At 41.1% G+C, this 12721-nt stretch overlaps 1 protein-coding gene across 1 annotated transcript in view; it reads left to right on the top strand.

The window, feature by feature from the left end:
• Window positions 1–10570, top strand: part of SDC2 (syndecan 2) — a 61570-nt gene extending 51000 nt beyond the window's left edge. Inside the window, exons 3-5 of the mRNA XM_076329376.1 lie at window positions 5973–6106; window positions 6915–7050; window positions 8317–10570. Of these exons, the coding sequence (XP_076185491.1) occupies window positions 5973–6106; window positions 6915–7050; window positions 8317–8480 (434 nt within the window). The 3' untranslated portion in view covers window positions 8481–10570. The remainder of the gene's footprint in view (window positions 1–5972; window positions 6107–6914; window positions 7051–8316) is intronic.
• Window positions 10571–12721: the final 2151 nt, after the last annotated feature.

Below are 12721 nucleotides of genomic sequence, written 5' to 3'. Positions count from 1 at the left end.
TAATTGGACATCCTTGCTGTAGACTTCTTTGAGGGGAAATTTAACATTTCATTTGAAAAAAAAATTAACAAGTCAGTGATTTTATCCAGTTTCCAGGACTGTCTAAGGAAAAGTCTTATCTCTGAGAAAATTGCCCTTTCAGTCAGCATCCCATTCTGTTGGGCCTTCAGACGCTGGTGACTTTGTAAGCTTCAGGAAAGGAGATAGGCTGACAATAAATAGCGGTATGGAGAATGGTCTGTTTTGGTTTTATTTCATCTTTCTGTGGAGTTTGGCTTTTTCTAATACGGATGATTCAAAACACAGCCCTGCTTTTGAAGTGGAAAAGACTATACAAGAACTGGCTTCAAATTTTATTAACCCATCTCAGTGGTAAAGGCGGAGCCAGAAGGACAGAAAGTACCTCTAGACTTCACCAACAGTAACACCTTGGGTTTCTCTTCTCTCTTTTCCTGTGCTCAGCCTTGAGCCCTGGGTGAAAGATGGAGTACATAACACACACTCAATGCTACCTCTGGCAATCTCTTTCTTTCCTACAAGAAAGCAGGAAAAGCCTCATTGTAGACTGAGACTAGCTGGATGCCCCTCCAGAGAGTTCATGTGACAGTACCAAAATCTAATTCTTTTGAACAAAGGAAGAAGTCTAAGTTCAAATAACCTTCTAAGCAATCTGTGAGCCCAGTTTTATTCACTTAAGAAAAAAATCTCAAGAGGGAAGCAAATTAGCATCCTCTCCGCCCTGCTTATCCTATACTTACTGCTGTCTCCATTTTATGAAGTAGAAAGTGTCCTGCAGACATACCAATGATCAATTTTCCTCACATTATGTTGAATATGTCTCTTTTTCCTTGATACTCAGTGATGTAGTGTTCCTAGCAGGGAGAGCCTTCCCACTCAAGAGTGGTTTTCTTGCTATGTAATTCCACTCCAAGCAAACAGATCCAAGATGACAACATGCTGACTCCTTTCCTTGGTATGAAAATTGTTAGCTGCCACCAGGCCTATGGAGATAAACAGGAATTGTCAGCACCACCATTAATGCCCTTGCAGGTCTGCAAGCAGCATTAACATGGACAAATGTCACTATAAGCATGACACATTTCAAACTAGAAATTGGCTGATGGCTTTTTATAAGGAGAAAAAAAGGTGATGGTGGTCTGGTTTTTTTCCTTTCCTTTCATAGCCTCTTTAGTCTTCATGTACGTTCAGCTACTGATGTTCATCTGCCCAAGTGTTCAGTCCGAATCCTTTGGCCAACAGTTTCTGAAGGGGCCGTGCCTGCTTCCTGATTGTCCTGTGTCAATATCAGAAAGTCCGTAGTGAATTCATTAGTCCATTGTTTCCTTCTTGCAGTCTCCATCTCTGAGGAGATGCCTCAGTCTGTCATCACCCTTTTTAGTGTGGGTGTTTGTATATCGCATAATAATAAAAGAGTAAATATAAGTTTTCCAGCCTATATACAACTTGAAAAGCTTTTATAACTACTGTTGCTTTTTCTTCTGGCATAAAAGATCTTAACTGAGCCCTGTTCTTGCAGGTACCTGGAAGTAGCTGCTGAGCAGCATGACTACCCTTATGTTAAGGAAAGCCACCATCTCAATCAGATTTATCTACACGTTCTTTGGAAAACTGTCTGATTTCTTGTGTCTTCTCTTAAGTTACTCCTGGTAGACAAGTCTATGCGATATATATCAGAATCTAATGCAGGTTTTCCTTCCCCTTCTTCTCTTCCCGCAATGTAGTATTTCTCAGTCAATAGCTGGAGTTGAGAAGGTTAGCTCAGGATGAACTACGTCTAGACTGACATTGTGACTGGGGACTGTTCTTGGAGGAAAGGTATGGTGGTGGGGCTGGAGCTCCTCCAAGAAACACAAGAGCAGATCTGCTTTGGCTCTTGACCTAACGGGAAGCCGAAGTTGTGCTCCAAGGCTGGAAGGCAGTTCAGGAGTCCAGTGGCAGTGTGGCGTGGGGCTGGGTGACTGGCGGTGGCTGGGCTGGGGGGCCATGGTTCTAGGTGGGGGAGGCACAGGCGCTCTCTCAGGTGCTGAACAGGAGCTGGCACGGGGGCCATGGCTGACACTGGATGCTCCTGGCCCTGGTGGCAGTGTGCCCGGCAGGCACCCCAGGTGGGGCGACACACCCTCTCCTGGTGTGCGTCCCCTCCCGTGGTGCAGACAGCACAGCAAGTATTCATTTTTCTACTTCCTAAGGTCCCACTCATATGTGCCTTTCAGATTGGCTTGGAGCAAGAGATTCTTCTGTCCACCTGCTACACCAGCCCCAAGCATGCTTCATGACATTAATTGCCTGGTTCTCCAGGTCCTTTAATGTAAAAACCTGCTGTGATACTGTTTGAAAGTGTGTTTTTGGTTGTGCTGGACAGAATCTTCAGTATACTTCAGTATAGTTAGGACTCTTCCTTCTATTTTCTTCAAGTTTTGTTGTTTTTTTTTCCCCTCCTCAGGTGAGAATTATCAGAGACACAACATCCTTGCACTGTCCCCATTTATTTCAGCTGCAGTTCCCTGATAGGGCACTAGTATTATGTTTACGGTGTCATCTCTGGTTGCCTAACGCTGTGTTGCTTAAGGGTTGTGTTGGGGGCTTTTCATGTGAATGGGGGTGAGATAAGCCAGCTAAAAATTTGTCATTCTGGTATGTGCCACATTGATGACAGAGATGGAAGGTGGTGAAAAAGATGGTGGGTATGTCTGTGCCCGCCTTATGACAAGTTTGCTTGTGGTGGTAGTAATCCCAGAGTGCGATGTGCAACAGCCGACAAACATGATGACAAAAGATAGGGTGAGATGATTGGATTTGTTTGGTAGGAAGAGTTAATCACTGGCTGCTTTGCAAGTAAGAGTGCTAACTACTGCAGGCTTTTTGTAGTATACAATGATTTAAGCTGACACAGTTTTGATTTCCTGACAAGTTTCCTCAAGCACCAAGAGTGTGAAAGAGCATTTGCGTTCCCATCATCCAAGGGGCAGCTAATAGACACATCAGTGAGGGCTATATTAGATATTTCCAATACTACAGCACAATTTAGAGCTATTTTGACCACTATGAAGACAGCAGTTGGGCATCCTGAAGAAGTTGCAGTGGATAAAAGACCGTGTGTGATGGTTGAGACCTCTCAACTCTTTACCACAGAGATCGCTATGGGTTTAATTACTGCAGGGTTTTTGCGATGCCCTCACTAAGGGGGCAGTATCTATTTGTAGAGGGACTCAAGGCAGTTGATACCCAGCACTGTCACCCAAGCTGGCCAAATCCAGAAACCATCTAAAGAGACAGTGATACTTTCAAGAGGAAGAAGTAAGCTCTTACACTGCAACCATTTCACAGTATTCCTCTTAACAACCTAGTTGGAAATTATGCTCATGACACTCTGTAGGTTTTTTCTTTCCAATCCTATTTGGATTCAGGGAGCGGGGTGGTTCTCTTTTTTTTGCCTTCTAGGGAATGTGATACTCTGTAAAATGCTATTGCTATGTTCTGGAGAGCATTAGAGAGGTTTTTTTGATCCCTCAGTCCTATTTACGGGTAATTCTGAGAATACTACTGTCAGTTTAGCAAGGGAAATGCCTTCCCCTTGTTTAGACCTACTCCATGCCAAGCAGAGACCTGTCTAGATAATGCTAATTAGAAAGGAGGAACCATGGGGATGTGTCTGAGCCGGTACCTGAGTCAGGCCTAAATGATAGGTACCCCGATGTTTTTGGGATTGTCAGGATCCCCTGAGGCCGTACACAAGAGGAGTTGGGTACCTTTGGTACAAATCTAGCGACTAGTCCAGGAGTTAGATTAGTCACCCGTTTGTTGAGGGACCGGAGATCTGCATCCTCCGTAGCCAGAGAGGTTCAGACCTGTAATGCTCACCATTTTATCTGGCAGACACAACTATTGCCTGAAGCGAAGGTGGCATTTAAGGATTTGGAGGAGCAGTTGTGATTAAATGGAACTGATCATTTCATAAAAAGAAGAAAATAAAAGTTCTGTACTCTCAAAGTGTGTTTTATCAGATCTCTAATCTGATCATCAATTTTAATTTCCTTGACTGTGAAAGTCTTGTGTAATTTGGAGGAACTTTGGAAGGTAAAGCAGGCTGAGCTATCCATTGGGCCCTTATTTCTCAAAAGAAAACTCTTGAGGCAAAACCAGAAAAATTTTCCTGTTGGATGCCTTTCCTCACCTCTGCTTTGAAGCAGGATGTTGGCTTTTTGATCTTTGAGTAGCATTTCAGGAAAATACCCAATTCTTGTTGTGAGGTCTTTATTCTAGAGGTTGCCCTGTAATTTTGGTATCTCTGAAGGTTTTTCCAGTATTATTCTGTGCCGGTAGCTTTAATGTAGTAATTTTTTTAACGATTCCAAATTTTCTTTTCTACAGTACAGAAGTTGTTTTAGTTATTGTCTTGTTAATACCCTTCCTTTCAATGCAAAATGTATATAATTCTTGATCGTGAGTTCAAAACTTTGTTATTGCGCTTGTATTTTCAGCCTGTTTTCTTTCTCTACAAAAAATAAGATAAAAAGTCAGTTTGGAATGAGTGAGTCATACTATTCTGTTGTAAGAGGATATATTTTTATTTGTTAGGAATTACTCTTACTCACATTTGCTGGATTTATTACCCAATAGTTACTTGGGTAACCGGTGTCTGTAATGAGCAGAACACATTGAGATTCCTAGGGAGTGGTCCAAGAATAGGTCGCTTCTTTTCCTCTTTCAGGCCTTGCAATAATTTAGTCTCTTGTCTGTGTCTTCGTTCGTCCAGTATCACTAAAGGATATTTATTAGACGTGTCCATTACTTTATTCTGAAGGAGCCTTCGTACTCCAGCAGGGCTTTGAATGTGGAGGAAATTAAATTTAAGGTCATCTTTAGGGAGTTTTCTGTCCTTTTTATTTCAAAAGAAAAAGGCTTCTGGAGTTTAAAAACATGTGAATTCCTAGTGACTGAAACATAAAGTAATAGCAATCTTCCTGTAGATAGAAACTACTTGGTTTTTTATGTTTGAGGGTTTAACAGATCTGCTGTAGAGGAGAGATTTTGTTGTTGAAGCAGTGTGTTACAGGGAAAAACTGTTCAGTTCATGTGGTTTAAGTAAAGTCAGGAGAAAGAAGTTTATTGATTGATTTATTTATGATATGCAATTAACTGGCAATCATTGAACTATACTTTTGGGCTTAATATCAGCAATACAACAGATAACTACAATACCAGACACTTAAAAAATGGTAACATGCAACTACAAATTTCCAACCCCACTTCTGTAACTGATCCCAACGTGTGCCACACACACACACACACAGATTTGTGCGCACACACACCCTCCCCTCTCGCAGGCCGTGGGGTGTGCAAGCTCCCCTCAGCTGGGTGTGCAGGACCTTCTGACCGCACACCCCCGCTGTGGGAGATGCAGGTGCCCCCAGCTCCATGTGATCCCAGGGCCCTACCACCTCCTGCCACCTCCAGCAGTGCCCCCGTGGCGGCCGCTGGAGAGCTGGAGGTGGCTGCTGGGGGCACCCATGGGGTGGGGGGTGGCACTGCCAAGCCCCAGCAGAGCCCCCGGTGCCACAGGGCCACGTCAGACAGGGTCACACCAGCCGTGACAGCTGCCGCTTCTATTACAGGGTTTCTCCCCCCGTTACAAGCGTTTATGCTTTTTTCATACTTCTTTTCAGGCTGGTTCCTTCTGTTTCAAAAACATCGTGCTAATTTCCTGGTTACTGCTTAATCCAGCTGATGGCTCCCCTTCCTCTTTCATGGGATCACGTGGGGCCAATATGCCCCTGGCAGTTTGGGGCACACTGTTGGCACTCGCATCTTTATCTTAGCAGGCATTGTCATCTAGGCCATGTGCCTAGGGTGGGCTGCGCAAGCACCCCTACCTTCGTGTCATAATAAAAAATGTAATTGGTCTGGAAGAATTTCACAGGTCGGTGAAATGTCACTGGTTTTGTCTCCAGGTGCTGAAGAAGATGAAGATAGTGCAGTGATAACAACATCCAGAACACTTCCAAAGTTACCAACAACTAGTGATGCATCTAGGGCTGAGACCACCACGGTGAAAATGCAGACCAAGGTGCCTGCACAAACAAAGGTGCGTGGCTGGAGAGCAACACCATTTAAAATGGTTCCACTGTACCCCACTGATAGCTTGATGTTAACTTTATTTGATTTATATGGATTAAAAAGCCCCCACAAACTTTACTTAATGCTACTGCAGCCTGGTAAATGAATACAGAGCTGCCTAGTTTCATTCCTACTAGGAAGTCTGCGTAGGGACATCTGGATTTCACATGAAAGAAGAGAGAGATGCAAAAAAGAATATCTCATTATACACAAGACAGTTTCTCATGATACCTTTGAGTCTGAGCTGTACTTTTTTTACATCTCTCAAAGAGTTATTAGAAAATTCTACATGAAACTTCCCTTCTTAAAGGAGAATGTTGTGTGGTTGGGCTGTAGATTGAACACTTGCCAGGTTCCATTTAGTATTTCAGTATTTCTTTCTACCACCATCGGTAATATTGTCTAAGTTACCCTCAGAGGCGTTCTAAATACAACATACCTGATGTGCTAATTTCAGAATTGTTATTTCATTCAGGGGCCGTTATTCTGATAAACACAGGCAATATTTAACAGCTGTTTGCTAAATATACTTTTGGGGGTTATAAACTTGTGGATAGTGTTTTTCATTCTGACATCGTGACGACAAATAGATCCAGTTACAATGTCTAGCACAGCTTTCTGCGGTCAAAAAGCTTCCCATGTGTGGTGTTTGTGGGTATTGTGAAGTACACACATGGAGCCACAGCTTCGTGGCTGCCCGTGACAGGCGGTGACTGTGCCGACGTGCGGTGCACCCTGTCTGTAAGCGATGCTCTGTTTTTCTTTTTGTGCCACAGTCACCTGAAGAAATCGATAAAGAGGAAGGGCCTGAGACAGATGCCAAGAAAAAGAGCGATGAGCCAGGGGACGACACGGACGTGTTCACTGAGAAGCATTCAGAAAACCTCTTCCAGAGAACAGAAGTTCTGGCAGGTGAGGTGTCATTTGCCAAGGTCCATCTCACCAGAAATACCACAGAAAACAGAGGGGATCCATATCAAATAATGCAAATTCAACGTTTTTGTTTTCTTGATAGATTCTTAAACACATTCATGGGGGTAGCCAGTGGTTGATTTGATGAGAATGAGATGGGCATCTTCTGGAGTTATTTAATAGTGAAGTCTTGCTAGTTGATTTGACGCCTGCAAGTTCAATACTGCCTGCTGAATATCTGGAGCTTCCACAGCTCAGAAAGAGAGTTGCAATTTGGATTGATGCTTGCAGTGCAGAAATGTATTTGTCACCCATGCTCCCGAGAGCACATCGCTGTCTGGTCCGTCTGGTGCAGATGGACGTCGCCTGGGAGGAGCTCACGGCAGGGGTGGGTGGATGGGTGGATGGAGAGGGATAGATGAGCGCTGTCCTTAGGATATAGAGGGTCTGTTTCCATGCATAACCCAGGGAGAGGCAGGCTGGCCACCAATGTTTTCACGTGGCTTTCCTACATGTGCGGTTTTTTTGGCATAAGAGCAGTGTTTACAGGTATACTTTTCCCTCATGTCCTTGGAGGGGGTGTTGGGAGCCATGAAGGTCACACAGTTTGGACCGCATCTTCCTCTGAGCAAAATGTGAAATAGCCTTAATATCCACATCAGTGGAAGCATGCGGGTTTGCTCTTGAAGTCTAGTTGGAGATGATACTTTCTACACACTCACAAGTACATGATGAATATAATGTCTCTGTTCCTACAGCTCCATGAAATGTTTTCTCCTATTACTCATCAATAGGAAATTCATTTCAGCCTAGAGTCAGAGTGAAAACTAATGGAGAAAAGGGAAAACCCACTTCTTAGCTAGTGTAACAAAATAGTTCTTAAATAAAGGCTGAAAATGTTAACTGTTGAAAAATGAGTTTGAAGGAAACTTAAATGTTGTTATTATAAATGAAGACAACTTTATGTTCTGGCAGTATGGGTGGCTTTCTTAATTGAGGTTTTGGAAAATTTTTAATAACTTTTTTAGAACTGTGGTTTGTTGGATCACTCATAGGTGGAACGTCCTTTTAAATGATTGCCTTCATAAACACAAACAGGCTTTCTGAGAATATATTTCAGGATACTAATATCAAGACAGTTGCATAATGGGAGCCTTTTTCTCTAATTTGAAAGTAATGGCAAACTCATTGTGCGAGATGAAAAAGAAACATTGTGCTAAACTTGTTTTTCCGGCATATTGTGAATCTCTGTTTCTTTGATTACAGCTGTTATTGCTGGCGGAGTTATCGGTTTTCTTTTTGCAATCTTCCTTATCCTGCTGCTGGTATATCGCATGAGAAAGAAGGACGAAGGCAGTTACGACCTTGGTGAACGTAAACCATCCTGTGCTGCCTATCAAAAGGCACCTACTAAGGAGTTTTATGCATAAAATTCCTATTTAGTGTCTCTATTTATGAGATCACTGAACTTTTTTAAATAAAGCTTTTGCATAGAATAATGAAGATTTTTTTTTTTTTTTCATTAAAGAGCCAATACGGCACCTTTATGATAAAAACCCATTGTATTTAAAACTTTTCATGTATTCCTTTAAAAAATGTAAAATTAAAACTTAACATTTGCAGTGTTCTGTGAATAACAGTGGCAAAGCATTATTTTATAAAACCATTGATGTTCACTGAATCATTTAAAAAACTTTATGCATAAATATAAAATAATGAAAATTATTGTTTTATCCTATGGTTCAATGAAAGTTGTTTAATTTTTGTCGGCATGTCTCAGATTGATCTTACAAGTTAGTTTTTATTTCATTAATTTATCTGTTTCAAAAAAATGCCTTTTTGTAGTTGTCATGGTGCAATTTGTCTTCAGATACTTCAGATAACAGTAACTTTTAGTGTAAATGTAATTTTTCAGCTATGTAAACTTTAACCTCCACTTTGTATAAATTTAAGTGTCAGGATATCAATTTTACACTTTGCATTGTTTCTCAGTGTACCTGTAGCTTCAGTGAGATTTGTAACAGCAAATTAATGTGTAAAATTGGATTATTACTACAAACTCTATAGTCGTATTCTTACTAAACAAATCTCCTGTAAGGAAGATTTGGAGTAAGCTACTGACAAACCTAAGCAAACCCAAAGACTCTAACAGTATTTTGAGAAGTTGCTGCAGATTTCTATGGCCACTGTATTTGTTAATTATTTGCAATTTGAAGGTACAAGTAGGGGTTTAAATTTATGTTCTTTAAAAATGCATTTAAGTTGTAAACGTCTTTTAAAGCCTTTGAAGTGCCTATGATTACATGTAACTCGTCGCAGACTGGTGTTAATGAGTATATAACAGTAAAAGAAAATGTTGGTATTTTATAAGCACAGACAATTCTAATGGTAACTTTTGTAGTCTTACATGGATAGACATAATTGTAATTTGGGAACATAAACACTACTGAATAAATCATGTGGCCTAATACTGAGAATTCCATTGTGATATACTTTTATATGCTTTTCATTTTATGTCTACTTGCTTATGTTTTAATGTCACAGAGTACATTTAGTAGATCTTAAAAATCCAGACCCAAAAAAAAAAGGCTGTTGATCAGGCTGATCCTCGGACCAGATTTATCGCTGAGAAAAGTGGGAAAGTTTAAGTCTTGCATCTGGTGTATGAGTTATGAGTCATTCGACCTTTGCGTTATATTTAATGTCAGTTTTGACACAGACCTGTTCTTCCTGCAAATGTTGTTTTCCGTACTGTAAAATTCAAAGGAGTACCCGGTTTCATTTATTGTGTATATCAGTTTTTGATTTGTTGTTCTGGTTTGTTTTTTCCCCGGCCTTTTGGAGAGTTTTGGTTTATTCTGCTCGGACTCCAGCAGAAGAGTTGAGACAAGTGGAATATCTTCGTAAGAGAAGAAAGAAATATTCCAAGTAGAAGAGAAAAGGCTCTGTTGCTTAGACCGCAGATAGGTGTTGGATAGAGGGGCACATGGAGAAGACGATAGTCTGCCTCCTTATATTATGCTTTGTAACAGACAAATGGCTTCGTCTTCTGCTCTGTTAACCTCCTCATTTTTTATTTTTGAGATTTCCAAATTATAGGTGTTCAGGACATCAAGCTGAACTGCTTCTCAGAAATGGCAATGTATTGTAAATAAGATCTGGTAGCTCTTCAGATAAGAGTTGCGTAACTTGTATTTGTTGCTGTCCCAAGTTCAGTGGTCATTTAGGAACAAACGAATGCTATCCTGTGCTAAAATATTTAATATATTGCTTTTTAAATTACTTATACTTACTGGCAAGTTTTTCAAAGCCATACAAGTTCAACAAGTAAAAACAGGGTAAGAATTTAACAGGTATATCTTATTGTGCAATATTTAGTGAAATTCAATTAGTAAAATAACTGCTTGAAATAACTGTGCCAAGAAAAGAAAATTTCTGGCAAATGCTGTGCCACTGCTGTAAAAAAAAGCATTTGTTAAAGTGCCAAAATAAAGTCTTCCATGCCTAAACTAATACTTTATTTGTATAGTCTGACATCCAGTTTTTTGAAGCCCACTTTGCTTAAGGTAGTAGATCTGAATTTTCTTTTAAGAGTGCAATGAATATCGCTGTAAGTATAGCTGTAAATATTAAACACCAGATAAATTGTCTCCTCCTTCTTCATAAGCAAATTGATGTTAAGAAGCTGTTTTCTTTTTATTTATAAATGTTAGGCTCTGCCTGTATACCTAATGCACAGGACACTTTATCCAACGTAGACATCTGTTGTAATGATGCAGGCTACCAAATACGCCTGTCGGGTTCCTCCTGCATCTGCTTACAAGCAGAAGCAATGGTAAAGTTTCAGCTCTATTTCACCACTCGCCTTTTTTTCCCCTACACATCCATTATCCACTCTGTTATAGGCAGAAGAGGTTTAATGCTTCAGCTATGTACACGGACTTAAAGTATCGCAGTCCTCCCACCCTCCCTAACAAAAACCTGAAACTTCTTTAACATGCAATGGGCACCACAGTAGCATTTATCATCTTGCGATCTCTTTGCCTTTCTCTTTTCGGTGCCAAACCATACTATTAGGGAAAAATTCTAGCAGAGCTATCATCTCAATTATAAACATCGGTTCAGTTTTCATCAGCCTGAAAACCAGGCTGATGCAGACGCCCGGCTTCCAGCAATGCTGTTCAGAAGAAATGGGCAGCTGAATGCACGTCTCCTACACTGAGCCCTCCTAGCACGAGTTGGTCTTCGGTTTTGCTTCCCTTTTGTTCTCCCCTTCCTGGATGCGTTTCTAGCAATACTCTGGCTACTCGTGGATGTTGCTGGGCAGCTGGGAGTGCCGGTGCCAGGCTGCGGATGCTGCGCCACATGCCCGCAGCCAGCAGCGGCATCTGTACCTCTGGGATGGCTTTTCCTAAAGACCCTTGGCTCTTCTCCTGCTGTGGCAGCTCTGAAATTCCTCAGCAACCTGATCTGGTGCCTCCTTGTGATTGATAGGCTCTAGTGTTTATCAAAATGCCATTTTGCTTTGATCTAGTCTGGGTTATAAATGGTTACTTCCTCTTAGATTCTTTGCAAATGAAGCCTAATGCAAGTAATGTAAAGCTTATGTTAAAAGTAGTCTCTCGCCTTTGCTTTATTTGTGGAAAAATAACTTCAGGAGTTGAGTTCCTTGTTCCTCTGCTTGCCAGTTTTAAAAGTGAATTGTAGCTCATGTTTACAGGCTGCGTTGCTAGATTTTTCTTCACTTTGAGCATTGCACTTCATTGAAATAGGATAAATTAAAACCAAAATTGTTCTAACAAGAGAATAGCATATTTGTAACTTTGGCTAGTTGTTGCTCTTTTTTTCCCTTGGAGCTGTGTTTTGAAATGATGGTGGAGTGCAGTCCTAAATGACAGATACTATTTTTAAGCAACATAGGGAATACAGGAAACTTTTGTAAGGAAAGGAGTATCTAGATAAACATTCAACAAAAACTATTGGTGTGAGGGAAATGATGATAGCATGCTTAGTATTACATTCTTTGTTCACGTTAGCAAACAAGGAGAAGGGGAAAAGGAATCTGAGGGGAAAAAAGATCTCGAAGGAAACTGTTTTTACAGATGGAAATAATATAGCTTTTTTTTAAAAACTTGCAATCAGTTATATTTGTTACTTAGCACTTGCTTAATCAGACTGGCATCATTTCCTTTAAGGAATTTGCAATATTATTGTCCATTTTTAATGAGCTCTAATACTAGTTTTGTTACATTTACGCTCTTGCCTGTGTATGACAGAGCTCTGAACCTTGGTGTGAAAACTCCGTGCTGTGAACTTTTAAAGCATTGCCTCTCCAAAACTTTCTTCAGGTTGAGGAAGCACGACTTTGCCGTACAGTTTGTCTGAGAAAAGATACAGCAAGTGTCCCCCTCCCTGGCACATATTTCGGTCCTGGGGTGGTTCGTGGCTGGAGCAGAAGAGCGGTTTTGCTAAGGAACTGGAGCGGGAGAGGGGGACGCTGACATGTGCGTTTCATTTCCTCCTGCCTCTTGGGCTGACCAGGCGCTGGGTTCAGCTGCGTGGGTGGGAGTGGAGGAGCTGTAACCCAACCCTGCCAGTGGAAAAGATGCTTTGCTGAGATTTTTTCCCCTGTGAAGTAAAGTAAATTGTATATTTTTTTGCTTTGAAAACA

Source organism: Aptenodytes patagonicus, chromosome 2, assembly GCF_965638725.1.
Source record: "Aptenodytes patagonicus chromosome 2, bAptPat1.pri.cur, whole genome shotgun sequence".
Classification (NCBI taxonomy): Eukaryota; Metazoa; Chordata; class Aves; order Sphenisciformes; family Spheniscidae; genus Aptenodytes; species Aptenodytes patagonicus.
The sequence above is the reverse complement of the archived record's forward strand: the minus strand, read 5'-3'. Positions and strand labels throughout refer to the sequence as shown.